The sequence below is a fragment of the Galleria mellonella genome, unplaced genomic scaffold (assembly GCF_026898425.1).
Source record: "Galleria mellonella isolate WM207_F2 unplaced genomic scaffold, CSIRO_AGI_GalMel_v1 utg44, whole genome shotgun sequence".
Lineage (NCBI taxonomy): Eukaryota > Metazoa > Arthropoda > Insecta > Lepidoptera > Pyralidae > Galleria > Galleria mellonella.
This window is the reverse complement of record NW_026442100.1, coordinates 3,989,985-4,017,530: the sequence shown is the minus strand read 5'-3', so window position 1 is coordinate 4,017,530 and position 27,546 is coordinate 3,989,985. Positions and strand designations below refer to the sequence as shown.

General features: G+C 33.6%; 1 protein-coding gene and 1 long non-coding RNA gene across 2 annotated transcripts in view; one reads left to right on the top strand and one right to left on the bottom strand.

The window, feature by feature from the left end:
- The window catches only part of LOC113510262 (uncharacterized), a 136,963-nt gene extending 114,616 nt beyond the window's left edge, over positions 1-22,347 (bottom strand). Inside the window, exon 1 of the mRNA XM_031907402.2 lies at positions 21,555-22,347. Coding sequence (XP_031763262.2) covers positions 21,555-21,633 — 79 coding nt within the window. The 5' untranslated portion in view covers positions 21,634-22,347. The remainder of the gene's footprint in view (positions 1-21,554) is intronic.
- Positions 1,970-4,301, top strand: LOC116412735 (uncharacterized). The gene is made up of 3 exons (XR_004223871.2): positions 1,970-2,256; positions 3,407-3,448; positions 4,211-4,301. It is a non-coding gene; the product is annotated as an uncharacterized LOC116412735 (long non-coding RNA).
- Positions 22,348-27,546: the final 5,199 nt, after the last annotated feature.

Here is a 27,546-nt window from a genome sequence, read left to right as displayed (position 1 = left end):
GTTATACCAATGTAGGTGCAGAAGTCGAGAAATATCACAAATATTGATGACGCTTTCAAATTAGCTATTTGCGTATCTCTTTATTGCCTTCCGTAATGGCGGTGTGTAACCACGATTTATGGGTAAAACATACGAGGCATATATACACATTTATTGTTGGTAAACGAAAGAGAAATATCCCATTTAAAAAACCCTTCGCGTTTATGTAAACAAAATAAATTGATGCCGATAGCGTTGGGGCATAGAGGGCTACGCCCACCCGTAAGACCCTGATGGTAATAACTTCAAATTGATAGACTTATGTAAATTTATATATAGTACATTATATAAATAGACAAATTAGATATACCTGACCTACGACTTTGTTTATATAAATAAGAATGAAATTTACTTTATGTATACCGTAATAAATACAATATTTTAATCTTAACTTACCAAATTGTCTTCAAAAAGGCAGATACTTTACTTTACTTTATTCTTTATTGTACACAAAAAGGTTACTGAAATGTAAAAACAAACATAATAGTGCACAAGGGCGAGCTTATCTCCAATAGAGATTTCTTCCAGCAAATCCAATATGAGAAAAGTGACAGTTCATTAGTAGTTACAGTCATACATGTGTACCAATCGACTTAAATGTTATAGTTAAAAATAAATAAATAAAATAGATATTTTCGATTTGTTTAATATAAGTGTATGTAGTAAGAGTAATATACGTCTTAGAAGAGATTTTGCATGTTCTATTGCTTGTACAAAGGACTATGATCACAGAAATTGTTTACCATAGTGACCATGGCTACTTCCTACCTTGTACAGCTTGCCATCGACTGGAAGTTCATCCATGTACCTTAAGGTCTAGATGGTAGTGTACAGCATGGATTTAAATATGTTTCCTCCTAACAATGCTTAAATTATGAAATAAGAGATTCGAGAATCGAGATTCTTCCAAGAGACGACAGCAAGGGATACTTCAAAAATCAAAAAAGTTGCCAATAGGCACGTAATGTCCCTGGTATTGTATTCGTTCATAAGCTACAATAATACCTTACTATCAGGTGGGCCGTATACTCAGTGGTATAAAAAAAAAGTTAGCTCAAAATAAAGTATAGTTGTAGTTGTTTTCAAAGCGATAAATGATCTTTGAAAGTTGAATAGAATAGAATAGAATAAATAGAATTTTGTTTTACATATACTCGAAGCATTAGACGTTGCCTTAGACTTGGCATTAGTATGAACAGTTACAACTTATTCGACGTGCAATAATTTTAATTGTAACCGCTACACCGCTAAAGTCATCGAGATAAGAGATTTCTTCGAAATCATTTTAATAATAAACAAGATTTCTTAACAATTCCGTAAAAAAAATACTCAACAACAACTTTATCTCAGGACACGCTGTTCTTAAAATAGCTGTTTTCTTTAAAACAGAATAGCCAGACTATCCCGTCCCGAATTCTATGCTCAAGTTTTATGAAAAATAAATCTTTTGTTCTATCCAGTTGTTAGTAGCTAGTTACTGCTTAATATAAATTTTCTTTCAACTAAAAATAGTTCCTCCGGCGCAGCTCATTTTCAATGGGTCTCTTTTAAAATATATGACCCAGCATTTAAACTAGCGACAACAATGTTTCAAGAAAAACTCCTTATTAATTATCTTCTGTAGTTGCATAGCTGTTCTTTGCTGCTTTCCTGTAAAAAATATGCTTTATATAATAATTTATAGATGATTTTCATATTGTTGTAAATCCTATGGATGGAATATTAATAATATGACAGTATTTTCATATTACTATTTGTTTGGGCTTGTTCAATAGTGATAATCCGATACCGGTTGCATCGCACTGCTTGAAGGTCGTTTTACCACACAAGAGAGTGCTGTCGCATCGCACCTGAGCGCAACTATGTTCAGATTGATAAAAAAAAAAGTAATATGGCGTTGGCGCGAAAAGTGATGACGGGTTGTTAGCAGCATACGCTCTGTTTTGTGTATTTATTTTATAATAAAGGACATATAAGTGAAATTTATAGTTTGCTACGAAGTGGTTTTGTGTGCAACTTGTTATATTTCATAATAAGATTTAGTTTCTATTAATAGAAAAACTGGTATGTGTACCATGGACATGTGAAGTACTCGACATTACGCCACCCTATTTAAATACAACATTTGTGCGTGCACCGGAGCCCGTGAGGATCTTTAGCTGCGCCGTGGAGAAAGACAGCAAACCCAGGAGACTAGTGAACCAGCACATCAAAGAGGTACGATTAATTTAAGTTGTTGCGAACGGCATACCGGTCTAGGAAAGTCATTGTTAACCGCCCTCTCTGCCGACCCTTGGACTTTTAGTTTTTCGTCCATACACTATTACAAAACTAGCTAATTTGATTTGAAAACTTTATTTTTTACCACTGAGGTGGCAAACAAATATGCGGCCTACCTAATGGTAAACAGTTACCGTAGCTTATGAACATTTGCAATATCATTTAGCACACGTTGCTGACCCTTTCTGGTCGGCTGAGTCTCTTGGATAAACTTCTTGAATAAACTACTGTATCGATTTTAATAAAGTTTCTATGAAACCAAACTAGGTATATAGGAAAAAATAATTAAAAAAATAATTTTCCTAATCAGCTTATAACTAACGGAGTTATGAGGTTATAAAAAATACAGTTGAAATGAGAAACTCCTTCTTTTTTAAATCGGTTAAGAATATGCAATTTACTAATATGGGTAATAAAGTACCATTGAGATGGAAATTTAAAGAAGCAAATATTTTCATCGTAGCTTTACAGTATATACATGCAAACATTCAAAATTCATCTAATTTGCTTGTTCTTAAAAAGAGCATTATTAATAAACTTAATCTATACTTATAATAAATCTGTAGAGAGGTCAATTCTGCACATGAAATATATTTCCAAAATAATTATCAGGGAGTTATTAGTGATCGATACTGATGCCAAAAATGCAATCAGTTAAATTTTTGTCTGTCTGTGTGTATATTCGTTATAGAAACAAAAACTACTAGATGGATTTTAACGAAACTTGGTACAATTATTCTTCATAGTCCTAGGCAGGTTATAGTATATTTCTCATCACGCTACGATCAATAGGAGCAGAGCAGTGAAGGGAAATGTTGGGAAAACGGGAGAATTTACTCTATTTTTAAGCTTCCGTCGCGTGTGCAGCCTTAATGGCCACTTTTTAAAATGTAAAAATGTCCACCCGTGCGACGCCGGGACGGGCCGCTAGTACTGAACATAAATCCGAGTATACACAATTTATTTACCCAATGTATCTTTTAGAGAAATAACTCTTTTACTGTACATCTCCGAGATGCCTTAGCCAATTTTATTTGCGAATGTAATATGTCTAGATTCATTACCAATTCAATCTTACAAATTACAGGTTCGACATAATCCCGCGAAAATCCTCCGAATGTATCCCCAGGTAATCGGATTAGGAAACTTAAGAAGACTTGCACGTTACCATAACGTAACCTGTATTGAGTTGTACAAAATACTTATGAATGTAACTGATATTTTGTACAAAGCTATCAACATGGAAATTAGAGGACGCGAAAGAGTAACACCATACTATTCAAGAATGGTAACGCATGAGATTTTTTTTTTATACAACTTAGAATGGCAAACAAGCTGACGGCCCACCTGATGGAAAGTGGTAACCATCGCCTATAGACATGAGCAGTGCCATGGACATAACAGAGTATATTGTTTCGCTCATAATACCCCCCCCCCCATGCGTTACCATTCCTGAGGACTCAGGTGTTATTCCTCTGTACCCAGTAAATTCACGCCATATCCCACCCTTCAAACCGAAACACAGCCATGCAAACACAGATGCTTCACGGTTGAAACACGAATGGGACAGAGGTACCCAAGCAATAGACTTTTGTACAAAGTCTCATGGGTATCATAGTAAGTTATGTATATGGTGCTGTTCATGTCAATAGGCAACGGTTACTACTTTCTATAAGGTGGACTAGAAACTTATTTGAGATTCTAAATATCATAAAAGAAATGAAATTTTGTCTGCTGTAAAAAAATAAAAATGAAATGTAGCCGAGCATTGTTTTTATTAGTAGAAATGTAAAGAAACAAATGGTCCTAACCAGGAAAAATGGCTACCGTTACCCATGAACATTTGCAAAAGAAGTTGCTAGTTCATTGCTAATATTTTAAAATTTTGCAGGCTCGTTTTTTGGAGTGCTCCATATTATATATGATATATCATATATATGGAATAAGGCTCAGTGGAGAGCTTATTTCAAAGCCTAAATATGCGAAGAAGAAATAAATGTGCTGTACTTACAGTGGTTGTACACCACGCATCCATAAAATAAGGATAAACTGCAATTCTTTAGCGACGCATATGCATGATGCTGGAATGAAGTTAGTATCATCATAATAACCAGATGGTACGTGCTGATGTCTTCAACAGATCGTTATAGGGTCAATTTCATATAAACAAGCTTTAATTATTTAATTTTATTTACGAATAGTTATAAAAAATACAATTTTAGATAAGAGCCGTTGCGTTGATCCACTTGAAATTTTGATAACCATGTAAATAGCTTACTTATACTTTGTTTTCCAACTTTTTTTTTATTATTATTATTTTAAGGGCTTTTACCTTCTTAAGGTATATCAGTACTATCGTACCCTGAACTAATTTCTCAAACAAAACTCTATCTACTTTCCCTAGACGTGGAAAGAGAAGAATTAATGGGCATCAATAATTTACAAAGATGTTAGAACATTTCTGGTTTAAATTCAGCTAACATAGATTGAATAAGACCAACATTAAATTGGTCTTATTTGTTTTCCAATTTAATGTTTCAATACATATTTTACTTAAATACGTGATATTTTGAAATACATTATTCACGGATTAATTGTTATTTTTTCAAACACTATTATTGGTTTGTGTGCGATTGCTTACATTTGAGGATTGACCACTATTTGTAGATACTCGACGACCTATCCTATCAATTATCAATTTCTGATGTTATTAAATCTGTACTCATGTTGTAAAGTGTCATTCACGTCTAAACGAGGTATTATCAGGCATTTAATGGATCGCTGCTCGAAGTCTAGTCTTGCCAATGCTCAAAGTTGGTAGTTGCATGCATAATATTCATAATGGTAGCGAAATTAAATAAAATAACTAAGGGTGTGAAATTATAGTAATACAGTAATCGTTATCATAATAATATCAGCCTTTAACTGTCCACTGCTAAACATAAGCCTCTCCCTTGGAGGGTTTTGCCATGCAGATGCCTTTGGCAGGTGGATTGGCCACCGCAGTCAGACTTTGGAGATGTTTTAAGAGGGACGCTGCCGCTTATCTCTTGTCCAACCTTACGCTTTGTCACCTTTTACGACCTGCACAGGAAAGAAAGGTGAGGCCTATTTTATGCCGGGACAACACAGGCCAATATAGTAATAGTCCGACTTAATATCTACATATCACATGGTTTTCCAATGTTTCACAGTTCCAGTTAGGAAAACCCTTCCGTCTTCCATTCAGGGTGACTCAATTTAAGATCCAATCCAAATCGTATGTACCCGTTTTTGCGTGAAGGGATTTATTTTAATTACTTCCTCTACCATTAGTATGCGTGAGACCCTTGGGTATATGACAAATTGCGTACTATTAGTGGCATAAATAGAGTAAATAACAGTAATCCTACAGCTAGCTATTGTAATTATGTTAACACTACACACGAACTTCAACCTTATTCTAAACTTTCAAAGTCTACTATTCACGACGAAAAGGCAAGTCTTAAGAACATACCTATTATAGTACTAGATACTTAAGAAAAGTAGATAAGGTAAATTTAGTCTCTTTAAGTTTATACAAGATGTTTCAAAAATCAGGTTCAAGTCGAACGATTTTTTTTTTTCCTACTTTCGTATTATCGAGAACGGTGAACGAGCTGACGATGTAATGGAAAATAACGTAAATATAAATACTTTCTTTTCTAAAAAATAAGATTAATTATTGTCAATTTACTATCTGATAGTTATTTACCGCCTTTAGGTCTTAATATGACAGAGAGAAATAAAACACAACTTAATCGAATCAAAAAATATAGTTATTACAAAAACTAGGTGTCTACATACATTACAAGAGAAACGTCTTACAACTGAGGACGCAGAAGTTATGTCACATGTTTTAAAATATTGTACTATATCATAGCATAGGAATAAGTATAAAATTTATTTTAAAGACTACTTAATTTAACAGATCTATATTGCAACCAATAAACGAATTAAGTTTTATATTAAATTCAGAAAACAATAACTGGAAACATGCTTACGGAATGGTTTGTTCGATTTATCCTTCAGTGCAGCTAGCGTCCGTGGAGCGAAGGAAATACGATAGATCAGAAACCAGGTCAATCAAATACGTGCAGTCGTGCACACTGACAAATATTTACTTTTGTAAAAAAAAAGTAACGTATAAATAATTCAAATAAAATAATAGAGGCAAATAAAAATGACAGCTAACAAACAAGTAAATAAAACACTTTGATGTATCGCATGTACTCGACACTCCAGCCGAATTGGTGTTGCCAAAAAAATTTGAATATAACATGAAATATTTATAAAGAACAGTGTATATCGTATGGTAATGTGTGGACTCGGTGTGTACGGAGCTCGGCGTGTATGCACGAAGATTACCTCGAATAGCAAACACTTTTGATATATCACGGACTGTGTTGCCAGTGAGTGCTCCGAGCATCAGTAATAGAGATTCATTTATTGAGAGCACGTATCTGCGGTGTAGATGAAATGATTTGTACATTTAACAATTAAAATTTAATTTATTAAATTGTCTATACCAGGAGTGGCCGACTTGACTAGATCCAGGATTTACTGTTTACCGACGAAACGCTGTGCGATCTACCAATTGCATACTTCTTGAAATATCAATTGAAATAACGTACTCTTAGTTCAGTACACAAGTATGTAGTATTGTAATATTTTTTTATTTTATTAAAAGGGATAACATAAAACTGAAAATTATTCTTAGTAACTACTTATTTATATTTTTTGTGAGCAGTCTATCTGAGCATCTTCCTTTAGATTAGCAAAATATTATATTTTTTTGACTTGCCTGTAAAGATATACTATACTTTAATGTAATATTTTATGTGTATATATATATATATATATATATATATATATATATATATATATATATATATATATATATATATATATATACCATTGGGAAAACCGACAAATAAGTAGGCGGTACATTCATGAATTGAGAAAACATAAAGTAATATATATATATATTACTTTATGTTTATATATTACTATTATATATATATATTACTTTATGTTTTCTCAATATAATATATACTCATGTATTATAAACATATAATTAAATTAATATAAACTTTTTTTTATACAACTTAGAATGGCAAACAAGCTGACGGCCCACCTGATGGAAAGTGGTAACCGTCGCCTACAGACATGAGCAGTACCATGGACATAACAGAGCATACTGTTTCGCCCATGATACCCCCCATGCGTTGCCATTCCTGAGGACTCAGGTGTTATTCCTCTGTACTCAGTAAATTCACGCCATATCCCACCCTTCAAACGGAAACACAGCCATGCAAACACAACTGCTTCACGGTTGAAACACGAATGGGACAGAGGTACCCAAGCAAGGGAGACTTTTGTACAAAGTCTCCCTCTGGTTGTTGCAATAAAGAGTTAAATAAATTAATAAATAAATTCACCATCTGAAATTCTATTGCTGATTAATAAACACTTTTAAATATAGCTTTTTCATAATAAAAAAATCTCAAGACTGGATATTTGTGGAGCTATAAATATCTTATTCAATAAAACCTTTATCGGTTCAGGTGGATAGATTGATTGATAAACTCCCGTTTCCTGAGCAATTTTTACAACTTTATTATTAAAACGACAATGACAAAATTTCGAATTCGTCACGATTCGACAAATATTAACGATAATTAATTTTATAAAATGTCACCCAAAAATTGGGTTGCCACCTACGAAAATAAAATGGTTTCGGCACAGAATGAACTAAACCATTCTTTCGCGCGCCATTTTTACCTCTTATTATAGGCCACTAAGGGAATTTAATAATCGAGGGATGGGCAACAACGTTCCTCTTAAAACAATACCAAAACCTATAGCAATACCCCCCCCCCCCCCCCTCCTACTCCTTATGGAAGAGGTCTATGTTCAGCAGCGGACAGTTTTTTTTTAATGGATGATAATGGAATGGTAACCCCACCTGCGCTATCGGTATACACCGGCGGGGCACCAGTGAAGGATGATAGGTGAGGATGAAGCAGGTCAGTTAGCCCATCGTGACGAATTCAACAAGAATTGTTCACGATGGTTTCCAAGGGGAACCACGTGGAGGTCGACCTAATAAAGCATATTGCTAGCAATCGGGCTGTAAAACTTCATTGCTAACAATCCCTTTCCACCCAGCAGCGGACAGTTAACGGCTTATACGATGCGATACGAATTATTATGTAAAAAGAAATATTATTTGGTTAGTTTTAAATGAAATTAAAATATAATTAAGAATACTTCTAGTTTTTTCTAATAATTTTTTATCTTCATTAAATATAAATTTTATTATCTGAAGGCTTTACTTCAAGAACAAAATTTCAACAACTTCAGATAAGACTAAAACAAAATCAAAGCCATCCAAAGTGCTTAAAGAGTTAATCGTAGTAATAAAAAATTAAGTAAAGCTCCGCCGATGTCTGCGAACCAGTGAACCGGTATCTGAAGTATTATTGGTTTCAGACTGATTTTACCTACCGCCAATATCCGAATTTTAATTACCTTTTTACAATACTTACTACAATAGCCTTTTTTTTTACAAAGTAAGGAGCAAACGAGCATTTGACTCATTTGATGTCAATTTATTACTATCACTCACAGACACCAGCAAAATCAGAGGAATTATAGGTATTGCTGGCCTTTAAGAAAGGACGAAGATGTTTTCTTGAATCTTTCAGAGTTGTATCTGTTTGTAAATACTACTGCTGGGAGTTGATTCTATAGTTTAATTGTGCGTGGAAGAACGTATCCGGCACGAAGGATCTCTACACCTTCATAGATTTCACCAAAAGGAGGATTAGCTTATTATCATGTGGAGTACACGTGTTTCCCATTCGTGTTTCAACCGTGAAGCAGTTGTGTTTATATGGTTGTGTTTCGGTTTGAAGGGTGGGATGTGGCAGTGAATTTACAGGGTACAGAGGAATATCTGAGTCCTCAGAATTGGTAACATATGGGGGTATCATGGGTAAAATGGTATACTCTGTTATGTCCATGGTACTGCTTATGTCTATAGGCGACGGTTACCACTTTTTAACAGGTAAGTTGTCAGCTTGTTTACCATTCTAAGTCGCATAAAGAAAGACGACTTGGCATAAGATCTGGGTTGGAACTTTTTTTCTGTTAATGGTGTATTTCTGCTGAAGTCTCTTAATAATCTTTTATTATATCTCGAGGATAAAAGAAAGTAGTGATAAGGATTTCTTTTGGTAACAACAAAGATATGATAAGCAGACAGATTTTCCGTGTCACAATTACAATATTAGAGTTATTAATACCATTCATATGTACAGCTTAAATAGCATACAGAAAGTCCCGACCTCTGCAACATCCATAACCCGAAGTAACTTCACGCTGCAAAGTTAACGTACAATTTCATTGTGCCAAATAAGGTCCCCCTAATCTTACTTCTTTGTGACACTTTACATATTAAGCCGGAATACAAGTTTGTAAGTAGGCAGCAGCGAAGTTTTACAGAAGACGCGCCTCACCATTGTCTCTGAAGTTTCCAATTTTCATTTATATTATAACAATGTACGTCTTTAATTAACATTTCGTTTTAAAAATTCACGTGGATACTGCAATAGGAACGCCATACTGTGCCACTCAATCATACCAAATCAGAGTCATCATCATCATCATATTAGAAAAATGAATATGAGGAGATTTTTTTATTTTTTTTTTGTTGGGTGAAAATGGTATGGTAACCCCGCCTGCGCTAACGGGATACGCAGGCGGAGCACCAGTGAAGTAAGTAATAGATGAGAATGAAAACAGGCCAGTTAGCCCATCATGATAAATTCATCAGAAATTAACCATGATAGTTTCCAAGGAGAACCGCAAGGAGGTCGACCTGGTTGGGTATATTGCTAGCAATGGGATTCTCAGTCTCCATTACTAACAATCCCTTTTCCCCTACGAAGAGTATAAATTAGTATTAACTTTATTAGTCTAATAAATGCAAACTGCTGTACAAATAAAAACTGTCCTAACATTTCATATACATTATGCATAAAACTATAACGTATTTTGTGATATGCAATAAATAATTTGAATGCTGAATATACTCGTTATTGTCAATCAAAATCATCGATAAGCCTCTCCCTATTGGGATCTTTTGCCAGTAGTTGCCACGCTTGGCAGGCGGATTGGCAACCGCAGCCAGGTTTTGGTGATATTCTAAAAGGAATGCTTTTGAACATCCCCCGACTGTTAAGTTTCTTTAGTCACCTCTTACGACACCTATAGGAACAAACAAAGACTAACAAGATCTAACTGAAGTTTATTTAATATTAACCATTCAGTTAAGCATAAAATCTAAATATGTACGTTATTATAACTAATATTTACTTATGTATCAGCAAAATACGGCAAAATTATTTGATTGATGATGAATCCAACATTTCACTTGCTCGTATTTTATCAGCCATATTGAAATTTAATGAAGCAGAAGACGTGTCTATTTGAGCTCACAGATTAATTGGATTTATAATTATTATTAATATATTAGGCGTTTCCTGTGACTTTGCCAGCGTGAATCCATTTATAAGGTTAGCTATGTGTTAATTTATAAGTTGTGCATAAGATGGGACGATGACATCGGGGAAGTGGCTGGAATAATGTGGGACAGAGTGGATCAGAATAGACGAGAGTGGAAACGGTTGGAGGGAGGCCTTTGCCAAATGGCAAATAGGTCTTTAAAAAATAAGCAAGAAGCAATTATTAGAATAAGTTACTTTGTTTTAATTTTTTTAAATTTTATGTTTGTTTTAATGGCAGTACTAAGTTGATCTGAATAAAGACTATATTATTATTATGTGTTAAGTTACAATCTTAGATTATATAGATAGAGAGAGAATCGAGTCTCAAAAACGGGTCAACTTTTTGTTAGCTAATTGTAAAATTATCTGACAATTACAAACACAATAAAAAAAAAATTGTACCACTATTCTGAAGTAATGCGCTTACACACCTACATTCGACAATTTATTTTTATTTATATATATAAATATATAAAACCTATATAAGTCTTTACATAGTTTCCTGTCCTGTAATGTACGTAATATATTACAATAAAAATAGTAAAAGATTTTTAAATACATTCACAAAGTTCAAATTCAAGTTTAAATTCAAATCATTTATTGCACGGATATGGGTACATACATTGGATGAAAATATTATTTACATGTCCATTATTCCATATTCTACCATATCAGCATGTACAATATGAAATTAAAGGGGGGAAAGGGATTGTTAGTAATAGAGACTAAGAATCATATTGCTAGCAATATACCCAACCAGGTCGACCTCCTTGCGGTTATCCCTGGAAACTATCATGGTTAATTCCTGATGAATTCATCATGATGGGCTAACTGGCCTGTTTTCATTCTCATCTATCACCCTTCACTGGTGCTCCGCCAGCGTATCCCGTTAGCACAGGAACCATTTCGTTCACCATTTTCACCCATCAAAAAAAAATTAAAGTAATAATAACTTATAACAATAAAAACAATGTCAATAATAATAATAAAATGTACAAAATGTCAATAAACATTGTATGTCTAATATTTATCAATGTAATAGTCATGTAACGTATACTAACATTTGGCTGTCAAAAATTTCTTTTGCTTTTTTCTTAAATACATTTCAAATTACAACTAACCATATCCATTCAGATCTTTTAGCTATATTCTCTCGGATTCACTCAAGGGCTCATGTCTATATACCTAGATATAATATTTACATGTCTAGATATTATTATATAAGTTGTATATCTACGTAAATATATTATATACATAGTCTTAAACAGTTGCCAGATAAACTTTAATTACAGATCATGTTCTATCGAGAACGTAATAAAAGAAGAATAACCAAACTCTAAGCAAACATAATTCAAAAGCTGGATTAAGTAAATATCTTGAAATACAACTTAAAATGTTTCTTTGTAAAGTTACTTGCGAGTGTATTTCGTAAGTAGCTTTGTAAAAGAAGGAAGAGGTGACCCGTTCTATGTCGGTCCCGGCATAGAATGGGTCACCCCTTCCTTTCGCGTGGTTGTCGTGAGAGGCGACTAAGGGAGGGCGAGGGATGGGCAGGAGCGTTCCTCTTAAAAAATCATTAAAAGCCTAACTGCGGTTGCAAACCCGCCTGCCAAGCGTGGCAACTATTGGCAAAACTCCTCTGCTGGAAAGGGATTATGTTCAGCAGTGGACAGTTAAGGGCTGATGTGATGATGATGAAGGTAACTTGCGAAATATATCTTACTATCATATTCCACGTGGTTGTACTTTTTATTAATAGAACGACAATGGAATGGCCCCCAACCTACGCTATATGCTGGAGAGAAACCAGTGAGAGATGATAGGTGAAGATGATAGGTCAGTGATAGATTTAAGAATTAACCACAACGGTTTTCAGGGGGAACCGTATGAAGATCGATTGATAGGGTATGTTGCTAGCAATGGGACTCGTAGTTCCTGTTACGAGCTATCCCGTTCTCCTACGTGATTGTATTTAAATTACGAGTTAACTATAGAAGTTACTTTGTTTATATAATTATTATTTATAATTATTTAATTTGTAAAATTTTAATATCCACCATATTGGAGTTCACCCTCCTACATCCGAGCTTGGATGATCGTGTACAGCGCGGCAGCATCTCTGAATGCTAATTATATATGTTTTTTTTTTTACTTAATTTATTCCTTATGAATGATATTATCATTTCAGCCATTATCTGTCCACTGCTGGACATAAGCCTCCCCCATAGACTGCCATAAGGAACGGTCCTGAGCCACCTGCAACCACTGTTTCTCTGCAATATATTTGAGATTGTCACTCCATCGTGAATAAAATTATACTTAATTTAAATTAATCGAATTACAAAAATAAATATTAAGTTTAAAATACAGATAAATTGTTTGAGCATTAATTAATATAGTAAGCAGATTACTGTTCTGGAAGATTTTCTCTATAAATACAGATGAATAATTGTAGTTTCGATTCTATAATTTGAAGATCGGTTGACTAATTTATTTATTAATTAATTTACATTTTAGATAAACTTCAACTAATTTTCAATTGAGATGTTTTATATTTTGTATATTTATATATCATCTATTTGTGAAATAATTAATTATATTATTATAGTTTGATATATTCGATTTTGAAATGAAGGACAATTTCTTATCCCTTACAAACAAAAATACAAATATATATACCTCCGTATATATATTTGTATTTTGCAGAGATAAAACCTGCGACCATCGAGAAACGAGGCTGTATATTAAACCGCTGCACCAACAATAAACTACCCCTGATACCCCATCAGGAATTATAGTCGGCAGAATATTTATTTATTTATTTTCTGTATGTATGTATGTATTATAGAAACATCAAATGGATTGACATAATAAAATGGAATACCACAGAGCGATCTAGCTGTTTGCAATGTAACATTGTAAACACGAGTACTGTAGATGCGTTGACCTGTATGGAAGTGTTGCAACGTTTAATGGGTTAATGGAATTGTTTGGCGCAGTTCCGCTGCACATGGAATTTTTATTATCAAAATAACTATTCTAATTAATAGACGAACGGTGATACGAAATTACTAAATTGTTTTAATTAATTCACATCAACCTTATTTATTTATTTATTTTACACTTTATTGCACCAAGTAAAAAATATAATAAATACAGTAAATATTAATGAGAAGTGATAAAAAAGGCGGCTTCATCGCTAAGCAATACCTTCTAGACAAACTTTGGGCAAAGGGCATTGAGAAAACCTTCCATATCCCAATTATCCTTCCATATCTTATTTGGCTTAATTACCATTTCAGCCATTATCTGTACACGATAATGGCTGAAATGATAATTAAGCCAAACATAGATCTTCCCCCTTGACTACCATAAGGAACGGTCCTGAACCACCTGTAATCTTCTAATTCTCTGCTATATATTTTAGATCGTCACCTCATCTAGTGGGGTTCGTCTTACACTGTGTTTGTCCATACTGGGTCGCCACTCAAGAACCTTTCTTCTTCATCAGTTGGCGGTTCTTTGAACTATGTGACCAGCTTATTGCCACTTCACTTCAGCTTGCTTATCCTTCGGGCAAACTTTCATATATTGAAATTATATTTATCTTCATCTAAGTCCCTTGGGTGGTATTGAGTAAGAATGGAACGATAAAGGCCTACTCGTATATTCTGCCAAGATCTGTTTCTGATTCTTATACTGCGATTTGTATTTTTGATTGATTTATTTATTTAAACTTTACACAGTAAAATTCTATGTACATTTTAATACCGGACGGTGTTCTCTACCAGTCAACCATTGGGCAAACTCACCAGAGGGATACTTTGTACAAAAGTCGATTGCTTGGGTATCTCTGTCCCATTCATGTTTCAACCGTAAAGCAATTATGTTTGCATGGCTGTGTTTCGGTTTGAAGGGTGGGATATGGCGTGAATTTACAGGATACAGAGGAATAACACCTGAGTCCTCAAGAATGGCAACGCATGCGGGGTATCATGGGCGAAACAGTATACTCTGTTATGTCCATGGCACTGCTCATGTCTATAGGCGACGGTTACCACTTTCCATCAGGTGGGCCGTTAACTTGTTTGCCATTCTAAGTAGTATAAAAAAGAAAAAACTGAAAAATACGTAGGCGGTGCATTTTTGAATAGAGAAAAAAATAAAGCAATATTTGATATATTCACATTATATAAACATATATATAATATATAAATAAATAAATATTTACATACAATAAATTAATACATAAATAAATACATAAAATATTACTATATAAAACAATTAAATAAAACAACTGCAATAGAAGAGCAAATAGTAATCTATGACTCAAACAGAGTAACCAGCAGGAGAAACATAAAGGGAAAGTGATTTTTCTAAAAAAATAGGTGCACATTCTTTTGATTTCTGATTTGTGCAATTTGATTATTTTTCTTATGAATCTAAACGTATTCCGCGGCTTTGCCTGCATAAATTAGTAAATATATAAAGTATTCTACTTGCTAACTTAGGATATAACCTACACGTGTACCAAAATTTTATTCAAATAAATTCAGTAGTTTTTCCTTAAAAGAATAACAAATATCCGTCCATCGTTACAAATTTTAGCATTTATTATATTAATAGGATTTGACGTGTCTAGCTGTAACTATATAAGAGATATTTAGCTCTTATTTTTATAGTATAATTCTTATTTCTTTATGAGTACTATAATTAATAATTCCTTATAAATATAATGAACGTGAGTTTGTTTGATTGCTACCGTATAACGTCTTAACAACTCAAACAGTTACTATGAAATTTGATATTTATTATTATTTATTTATTTATTATTTATAAATTACTCACCACACTTAAAGTATCTTAAAACGTGTAGTGAGCCATAGGTTTATTTTACAAACATAAAAATTTTAAACAACGTTTTAAAAATATATCTATTTTGTCATTAAATATATCAATATCTGGTTGCTGAGCAATCAGAGAGAATTGAGCAGAGAAATAGCCTGATAAGTGGGAGCAAACTGAGCAGTACAGGTGCGAACCGACGGTGCCGATAGTAATCGACAAACACGCAATCGCATGCAGCTTTGGGGTGCGTACAAAGAACAACGGCTGTAAGTTGCAGATTGTCTATTTCGCTTAATATATATTTACTATATGGAATAAAAAAGGACAGAAACTTTATATCCCGGTCAGTGAACACATCCCAATAATGGGGACAAAATCACGGTAAAGTTAGAAAAGAATAATTAAATTCGATGTTCCATTACGAAGAACATAGTTGGGTAAGCAAGTTCCCCTATCTTTTGCATTGAAACTACTCAATGATATTTTGAGCCAGTATCCACAATTGGATGTGTTTGCCTCCAACTTGCTGGAGTTTCGTCGAGTGACCACAGAGTATTTATGTTCAGACGTTTTTTTGTTTAAGTTAAATCTTTTTATATTATTATTATTTTTTGTTATTTTTGTGTAATATTCCTTTTTATATGTTATTATACTCATGCTTTCCTGGGTGAGTGTATTGGAAGACTTACAGTCTTCATCAAGTGGATTTAATAAATAAATAAATATTTTATTTATTTTATAGTGCACGTATGTGTACAAGACATACTACTAACTACTAACGTACAATGTATTGGAAGAGACCTATATTCATTAGTGGACAATTATCGGCTGATATGACGACGAGGATGATCCCGTGATTCCGGCAAAGAATAGGCCACCCCTTCCTTTCCCGTAGATGTCGTAAGAGGCGGCTAAGAGAGTTCGAGGGATGGACAGCAGCATCCTTCTTAAAACATCTCCAAAGTCTGAGGTTGGCAATCCGCATGCCAAGCATGTCAACTACTGGCAAAACCCCCTTATGGATTACGTTCGGCAGTGAACAGTTGGAGGCTCATATATGATGGTGATGTTGATTTATGATCTGTTTACATGCCTTCATTTCCATATAGTCAGGTAAAAACATGTATAAACATGTAATTGAATAGAAACAATACACATTACTTGTATTGCAAAAGATATGTCAGCGGTTTGGGACCAAAATGTTTGCAATTTGCGCTCGGATCAAGCCAACCGTGTAACCTACAAAGAGGGGAAGGAAAACCGACTGTTGGAATAAAAGACGGCGAAAAAAAAGGCTAGCCAAGTGCAAAAGAGACAATCGCGAATTCTGGATTTCATAATATTTACAATGTTTACAAACATTTCTTTCTTTACAGTTTTGGTGGCGAACAGTAGGCTTCGAGTAGTGATGCGCCTGAAGTTGTCTTGTTTAGAGGTAAAATATGTGTAGAAAAACGTAGGTGGACGAAATGGTAGGCGGAGATTATTGGTTAATACGGAGGATCGGTGAGGGGGGAGAAAGGGATTGTTAGTAATGGAGACTGAGAATCCTATTGCTAGCAATATACCGAACCAAGTCGACCTCCTCGCGGTTCCCATTGGAAACTATCATGGTTAATTCCTGATGAATTCATCATGATGGGCTAACTGGCCTGTTTTCATCCTCATCGATTACCCTTCACTGGTTCTCCGCCAGCGTATCCCGTTAGCGCAGGCGGGTACTACTACGGTACCATACCATTTTCACCCATCAAAAAAAAAATACGGAGGATCGTGGAACTTCTGATAATGATAGTGTTCAATCTTCGAGTGTTGGCAATCACACACATACAATAGTAGAGGAATTGAATTAAATAATCCTAATCAAATGACCAGCGATTTTTACTGTAAAGATGTTATAATATTTCAATAAATAAATAAATGTAAGTTTTTTTTTTTATACAACTTAGAATGGCAAACAAGCTGACGGCCCACCTGATAGAAAGTGGTAACCGTCGCCTATAGACATGAGCAGTATGGACATAACAGAGTATACTGTTCCGCCCATGATACCCCCATGCGTTGCCATTCGTGAGGACTCAGGTGTTATTCCTCTGTACCCAGTAACTTCACGCCATATCCCACCCTTCAAACCGAAACACAGCCATGCAAACACAACTGCTTCACGGTTGAAACACGAATGGGACAGAGGTACCCAAGCAATCGACTTTTGTACAAAGTCTTCCTCTGGTCAGGTCTGATCAGGTCTGCTCTGGTGAGTAATATTTGTATAATGTATTTATGTAAGTATATTTATATGACTATAAATAGTTGTAGTTCTCCATTGTATATAGTACATAATTTGCGAGTCTATATAAATATTTCTGTAACTATTTACCTACAATTGTTTTCAAAAATTTTCAGCACATAATTACATTTCTGTTTTTTTTTTTCCAATGGTTAAATTAACTGGAAGGAATGTTATAGATTATAGGTAGCATTGAGTCCGACTTTTGCATTAAACATTTTATTGTAATGTAGTCAATAAAAAATAAATAAATAATAATAAAATACTCTTTATCCAAAATTCATATACAGAATATGTAATAATGAATATACTCAGAAGTAGTAATTGTTCTATTGCCACATTTGCAACTATATATATATATATATATATGTATCATCATCATCATATCAGCCTCTAACTGCCCTCTGCTGAACATAAGCCTCCCCCTTAAAGGGGTTTACTAGAAGTTACAATGCTTGGCAGGTGGATTGGCAACCGCAGTTAAGCTTTGGAGACGTTTTAAGAGGAATGCTGTTGCCCATCCTTCGCCCTTCCGTAGTCGCCTCTAACAACACCCACGGGAAAGGAAGGGATGGCCTATTCTATGCCGGACCATACGGGACAATTTCGATAATTAAGTTTTAAATGTTGCAATAAAACAACTTCTCTCAAGTAATATTTTCGATATTTTACAGTTTTTATCTTTTACACACTGTGCTATCATATAATCAATTCAGCATGAAAAGTTTAAGAATTTGTTTTATAGAATTCCGATACGCTTCTTTTTAACTTTATACGAGTATACCGATTCACGCAGGAGAAGTCATGATATATAGCTAGTATAAATTATTTATAGATAAAGCAAATTTACACTTCATCGACCCCTCATTATAACGAAGATTTAAATGTCACGTTATACGAGCATTTTAAATGTCACATAATATTTCATCCATTTTGGTGCATAGTAACACAGTTCTGTATTTAACAATATATTTCTTTCAGTTTCTCAGAGGTTGACTGTAAGCGATCCCTTTATGGGATAAGTCCGCCATTGTACATTAAACCTTCTTAATATGTCCAATGAAAAGTAAGTACAATAAAGATATTACAATACGAAATAAAATATTTTTTAAATAAGTTTATTTTATACAATTTTATATTTTTTGCCTAAAATTTTTAGACTGATTCACAGATTCTTGTGAGACAGAGACAGAAATCTTTATTGCCCAAAACAGATGAGAGAGAGAGAGAAGAAAAAATTATACTGAACTAGTCGTTATCTTGCTAAAATCCATGTCACTGGTTATTTGGTTAGAATTATTTTGTTTAATTCCACTATCATTAGTATGCGTGTAACTGTCAACATTCGAAGTATGCCTGCCACTATTACTACCAGAAATTCTTCAACCTTTCATACTGGCCATTAATCTCTCATACGTACATTTAGACACGCGGCAGCGAGTCCAGTCAATTAAAAAAAAAAAACTGGCGTCTGCTGAGACGCCAGTTTTTTTTTTTTTAATGGACTGGACGCGTAAAATTACACTCAGCTGCTGAGCTGAGTGTAATTTTACGCGAACCATTGCTGACGGCCCCCCTGATAGAAAGTGGTAACCGTCGCCTATAGACATGAGCAGTACCATGGACATAACAGTGTATACTGTTTCGCCCATGACGCCCCCCATGCGTTGCCATTCCTGAGGACTCAGATGTTATTCCTCTGTACTCTATAAATTCACGCCATATCCCACCCTTCAAACCGAAAAACAGCCATGCAAACACAACTGCTTCACGGTAGAAACACGAATGGGACAGAGGTATCCAAGCAATTGACTTTTGTACAAAGTCTCCCTCTGGTAAGCTACTTTTGATTCCGTCACAACTCGAAATCTATCTAACCTACATACACGAAATTTGGCACAATTATTAAAAATCCTTAGCTTGTCTAAAATCCATAATATCATAAATGTTACACAAATAGTTGTTGATATATTAACACTCTTTACTACATCGTGAACAAATAGATAAACGTTTAAACTAATAGGTTTCATAATTACGAATAGAACATAAACATTACTGTAATCGAATAAAGTAAAAGTGAATCCGACATTCCTCAAGGGTACACTAGTCCCATTTTCATTTACAGGGCTAGTGTGCCTTGAATTATCCTAAAATACGTAACGGCAAGCCGTTAAGATAAACCGGCACATTAAAAGCTTATCTTCTAAAGAGATGTACGCGGAGGGTCTTGTATTATTCTACGCAATTGCGTATAATTATTTTAGATATTCTAAACTAGTTCAACGTTTTTGCGAAGACTTTTCAACTTTTTAATCAGTAAGTTACACTCTGGACGCACTATATCTTGTTTTATTTTTATACAACTTAAAATGGTAAACAAGCTGACGGCCCACTTGATGGAAAGTGGTAACCATCGCCTATAGACATGAGCAGTACCATGGACATAACAGAGTATACTGTCGCCTATGATACCCCCATGCGTTGCCATTCCTGAAGACTCAGGTGTTATTCCTCCGTACCCAGTAAATTCACGCCATATCCCACCTTTCAAACCGAAACACAGCTTTTGTACAAAGTCTCCCTCTATTAATATAATATTTTGTAGTGAAGCGTACATTTATAAAAATAAATTGGTGAATATAATAGTCAAATAATTGTCTACTTAGATTATATAGATAGAATGTCTCTATAGAAACGGTTCGAGAAAAGCGGGTCAATTTTTTCATACAATTTTGCGTGATAAATAGTTACGAGTGATTCCTTTATAACTCCTATATTTATTTTTCTTATAATTTTTACATCTTTTTAATGAGTAAACACTAAATTTATTCATTAAATAATACGTTAAAACACATTTTATGCGTAAGTATATGGAATGCAGATAAAAAATACCAGTCAGCTAATTTGACAGTTAGCTGACAAAAAGTTTTGATTTGATGCTCTATCTATTTAATGTAAGGTTTCTACCTCCTGAACAAATTAAAAAAAAGTACTGTGGATATAGGTATTTCAAGAAATTATGAGTGAAGCATAATCACAATGCGTTCTTTAACATTTTATCTAATAATGACAATAATGTATGTTAATTATAATATAATAATTTTGCACGCCATACAAAGTAAAATATAAATATGTTGCTATATGCAAACGTATTTAATTTGTCAACATTTATGTAATTTATCGTCCTGTATTAATACAAAATAATTAGATTTGATTTAATACGTATTTAAATACTGGTCAATTAATTATATATCATTTTATATTTATTCATGTATTAGTTGTCATTAAAATTCGTAAGACTTTAAAGAACTTATTCAAACTTCTTACAAGATAGTAAATTTAAAAAAAAAATTATATTATTATAAATTTCAGAAAATATATAGTATGGTAAAAAACTTGATTTATTCTAAAATCATAATTTAAAAGAAAAAGTTTATAAACTACTTTCATATCTCCTAGACTTACGTTACTAAATAATACTAAGACGAAAATAAATAAAATTGACTTACCATAAATCAGCGAGATGAACAGTAGAATTGCATTCAATATATACGAATGCCTCTTTAAGCTCTTCATGTTCTCCGCCATTATATTGGTTTCCTAATTTATCTTACACAATTATATTAATATTTAATTTGACACTAATTTCCTTTCCATGATTATAACTAACACCAGAATATCAATTAACGATTAGTCCAAATCAAACGCTTTTCTATCTCTTAATTACTGAATACTTCGGAGACATCGTGTCACAACTTACGAGCTGCGACAACTCTACCTGTTCCCACTAAATCTGTCAACATTTATTCTAGTTCGTAATTAACTCGTTGACAAATAGTTAAATGACACTCCCGGGCCATATAATGAATGGCGCGTCATATATTAAAAGTTACTACAAGATAACGATGGTTCTATTTTTATTTTACACTAACCGAGGGATCGTTACGCGTAAGTAGTCCGTGCGAGAGGCGACTTTAGCACGAACGATAATGTGGATTACATTGTACAACATAGTGAATAGGGAGCTTTTAAAATAAACCTTAATCCCCCTTGTTTTCCGAGATAAATCTCATCTAATCCCGGCGCGTAAGTTTAAAAGAAATTTTACTTTGGCACCCCATTTCCGTTTTTAATTTACAATCACCGTCAGCATCACTGAAGCACTTCAATTGTGTTCATATATAATTTTTTTTAACACAAAAATTGTCACTGTACAGTTCAGTTTTGATTCGAATATTTGATATCGGCATTGTCGACGAATCTCTCTTTAGCGACACACGCGTCCGCCACCAACGAGCGAATTGAAAGCACTGACTTACATAAGGGATTTGGCTCGTGCCAGCCGGGTGTCTGCTAGAGTAGGATGGTAGATAATTTTCGTAAGGGTTGCAGGTTGCGAGGGTTCTAAACCGAGAGGGACGGAGATTTCACAGTGGTCTACTGGAGCGTCAGAATCTTGTGTGAAGAAGCAATTAAAAGATACATAAATCTGAAAGAGAAACGTTTTCAGATAACTCAACCGTGTTAATAAGTATTTAATCGAGCAATTAATAGATTCACAACATCAACACAGGGAAATTATAAATTTAATGGGCCGGTAATTTGGATAAAATGAGCTAATGCGTAACACACACAACACACAATTTTAATACGGAGCTTTGATGAAATTGTGTTTTTCAATTTTCAAGTATTTTGTTTTCTTTTTTTGTGACTTAGATTTTTTTATTAGTCAACGGATTTTGCTCTTGATTTTGCTTCAACTTATGATTAGTGATTTTTTTTTGATGGGTGAAAATGGTTTGTTAACCCGCCTGCGTTAATGGGATACGCTGACGGAGTACCAGTGAAAGGTGATAGATGAGAATGAAAGCAGGTCAATTAGCCCATCATGATGAATTCATCAGGAATTAACCATGATAGTTTCCCGGGAGAACCGCGAGGAAGTCGACCTGGTTGGGTATGTTGCTAGCAATGGGATTCTCAGTCTCCATTACTAACAATCCCTTTCCCCTCTATGATAAATGATTATAAGATCTAATATGGAGTGTGCTTATCCAAAAATTACTTATACACCAATTTATTTCTATTTACTCCGTCATTAAAATAAAATCTTTAGAAACTGTTTTAAAATAAAGTAAATAAATATTTAAATTTATAATTCAAAATAAATAATAGAAAAATATCTAACAGCTTAGATAAAATATTATTAATTCAATAGAGTGAAAGCAATGCTAAAATGTCTACAATATTCATTGATTTAGTATTATCAAATTTTCATACATCCTAATTATGAGATTGAATATGAGAGATGTCAAGTTGGTATAATTCATGATCAAAATTAAAGGATAAATGGTTAAAAAAATAAATTTAACAGCTATATATATATGTTTATGTATTATATGTACATTTCTTATGTGTATATTATATTTATATTGTGTATTGTGTTACTATAATTGTCACATATTTTTCACCACATCTGCCCTTCATACGCTTTCTGTTTTTACCCAATGGTTAGCTGGTAGAGAATGCCATATGGCATTAAGCTCGCCATTTGTACAAAATTTTACTGTGCAATAAAGAATAAATAAATAATATATATATATATATATATATATATATATATATATATATATATTATCGTTTTAATATATAATGCAATAAATAAATTGATTCTTCTTTTCACTTTGGGTTTGTTGGAAGAAAATTATTATAGCATTAAGCCTTTCTTTCGTTCATTTGTTTAATGTTTTTATATACTTAACAACGTATGTAATTAAAGAAAGAAATTAATAATTATAAGATTATTTTATTATAAAAAATACGAAAAAAAATTATAAAGACGAATGTTTGTGAAGATACTTGTATGGATGTACAATTTATACGGTTATGTTATATTATATTTAAAAAGATAGGATTTATTTATTTAATTATTTATATGCTTTTGTATATTAATTTTTAATACAGATGTTAGGTTGTAACAAAAATATACATAGACGGACTTATCCCTTAAAGGGATTTCTTTCAGTCAACCTTGAGAACCCAAAATGAGAAATAATCTATAGAGATTGTATATAAAGCATAACATAACATATAACTCATTCGTGTTTCAACCGTGAAGCAGTTGTGTTTGCATGGCTGTGTTTCGGTTTGAAGGATGGGATATGACGTGAATTTACTGGGTATAGAGGAATAACATCTGAGTCCTCAGGAATGGCAACGCATGGGGGGTATCATGAGCGAAACAGTATACTCTGTTAAGTCCATGGTACTGGTCTTGTTATAGGCGACGGTTACCACTTTCCATCAGGTGGGCCATCAGCTTGTTTGCCATTCTAAGTTGTATAAAAAAAACATATATGGTGCAAAAATATTACGACAAATAACAAATTATATTATTAGTAGCTATATAGTTAGTAACAGAGTATAAATATGTAAAATTATAAACATAAATAAATACATATATATAAACATAGGATAATTATACATATATGTAACTCAACTGTCAAGTGTATTGTAAAATCTTTTTGTTTGAGCTTTGAATGTATGAAAGACATGAAACGTCATTCTGGTATTATTTGGGAGGCAATTCCAAAGTCTGGCAGCTAGCACTGCAAAGGATTTGGTGTAGAAGCGGTAGTCGTGGATAGATAATTCCAATGTATAATGTTTTAGACAACGCACACAGGGATTGGGGAGTCTAAAGGAAAATCTCTCTCGGCGGTAATCTAGGGCGGTAGTATCATACAAAATCTTATACAGCAAGGACCGGGTATAAGTGAAGCCACGGAAACAGCCAGTCTCTTAAGGATCTCAAAATTTCAAATCTCAATTCTAATATAGGTACTAAATGTGAAACTCCATTCAGCTAAAATGTTCCTAACCATAATTTCTGATCTGTAATATGATAGACAAAGGTTTTAATTTGTCTGAAAAGGAACTAAGTAATCAAAATACGAGACAGAACAATCTTTGTTGGCGCAAATATTTTATAATTTGATACTTATTGTTTCCGTTTCCCCAATTTATATGAGAGAATAACGCAATTTCTATTCATAATTACGATTTGTAATATTCGCAGGAAATTCAAGGAATAATAAATATTATATTTCATAATGATAGAATTTAAATTAAAACGGGGTACCTCTGTCCCATTCGTGTTTCAACCGTAAACCAGTTGAGTTTGCATGGCTGTGTTTCGATTTGAAGGGTGGGATATGGCGTGAATTTAATGGGTACAGAGGAATAACACCTGAGTCCTCAGGAATGGCAACGCATGGGGGGGTATCATGGGCGAAACAGTATACTCTGTTATGTCCATGGTACTGCTCATGTCTATAGGTGACGGTCACCACTTTCCATCAGGTGGACCGTCAGCTTGTTTGCCATTCTATGTTGTATAAAAAAATGTGTTAAAATAATGTGAAACGTGAAAATTTAACAGAGAACTAAAGAAATTAACTAGTTTTCAAAGTCTGGTAGCTAAAGTGATAGTGGACTGAACATATTTGTCGAATCAACGATAGTTGATGAAGATGGAAGGTCTTGGAGTGAGGGCTGCGTACAAGATAACGGAGCATAAGGGCGCCTTCATTCTATACGACATTAAAATGACGAGCAAAATCAATTGATATAAAAACCAGTTATGGTAGCAGATGTGGTGATTAGAAGTTGAAATTATCAAAAAAATACCAAGTTAAAAGAAAATAGTTTTCAAATATAATCAAGAAGAATATGGCTATGAAGAGAGAGGAGGGGCTATGTCCAGCAGTGGACGAATAATGGCTGAAATGATGATGGTGACTAAAAAATTTATGCACATATATGAAGAAGAATAGCATGGGTTTTTTTATTCCAATTAACATATCTTGGTTACGCGAGTGAAGTCGCCGGTAAAGAACAGTATGCCTATAATAATGATACTGATATTGTAATACGATATGGCATGGTGCCAGCCTACAGCAGTATGATTAATTAGGTCTCCTAACTTTGTTTGTCATAATAGAAAACTAAGTGGAACTATTAAATTACCAGCTATGACCTAAACTTTGTTCTCTTGATCGATACTTCAGATCGCTCGAGAAAAAAATTTACTTGTTTAAAATAAAGATTATGTTAAACAAAAAAAAACTTCGCAGCACTGAATGTGTGGCTGTAGCCCACTCATATATAAATAATGTATCTCCTTTGGAAACCACACTCTATATCCTGAGGAGATAAAAAATGTCGCTACAAAAAACATCTTAAAATTCCTATCACAGATAGGAATTAGCAGCGAAGTTTAAAAAAGGGCAAGCATAAAAGATCATGTTAAGGTCGCAGTGTCACAGGGTTTTCTGACTGAAAAAGCCCGTTTTTCATTAATAATAATAATAATAGTACACAAAAAAAAACTCAGTCAATTATGGAAAAATCAGTTATTATATTATAATTTAAAAACTAAACTCAGTAGTTTAGTGTAAATCCCATAGAATTTTTTTATCAAAATCGATTCAGCCCATTCATACCAGAGGGAGACTTTGTATAGTCTTTTGTGAAATAGTATGTATGTATCTCTGTTTGTATGTATGTATGTACTGTGTGTATGTATGGTTGTGTTTCAGTTTGAAGGGTGGGATAAGGCAGTAAATGTACAAGGTACAGAAACATAACACCTTAGTCTTCAGGAATGGCAACGCATGAGGCGTATCATGGGCGAAACAGTGTACTCTGTTATGTCCATGGTACTGTTCATGTCCATAGGCGACGGTTACCACTTTCTATCAGGAGGGCCGTCAGCTTGTTTGTCATAAAAATAAGCTAAGTTGCATAAAAAAAGATCGACTTAAGAAAATATATTCCTAAAAAACTTAAAAATCATACTAATTCTATTCATAGCGACAATTATCAATTTCCAACAGGTAGACCGTCAGCTTGTTTGCCATTCTAAGTTACATAAAAAACAATAAAAACTCCAATTCAGAACAAAGCTGTATATCCTTGTAGATAAAAAATAATTTTACAAATCGGTTTATAACTAACGAAGTAACGAAGTAACAAACATAAAAAACTTAACCGAATCAAGAAACTCGTTCTATTTTGAAAGCGGTTAATATCACACAGAGAGAAGTGTGATAAATAATGAAATACATAGTAGACATACACGTAGATTTATCCTCTTTATGTCATATTATTTCTTGTAATATATAATTGATTGAGACAGTAAGAAGCCAGTGAGTAAACAATAACGAATATACAGATTCGGTTTCACATTTGTACGTATTTGAATAAAGAGCAAGCAGATTTTTTTTATTATGAAACACAGCCACGCCAACACGACTCCTTCATGGCAGAAACACTAATGGGACAGAGGTGCTCAAGCAAACGACTTTTGTACAAAATCTCCATCTAGTAAATTGTGAGATTATTACAAAAAAAATATATATGTATAAATATATATTATATATTTTTTTCTCTCCTTATTCTGTTTTCAATAATTATTAATTAATTTAATTAATATTATTT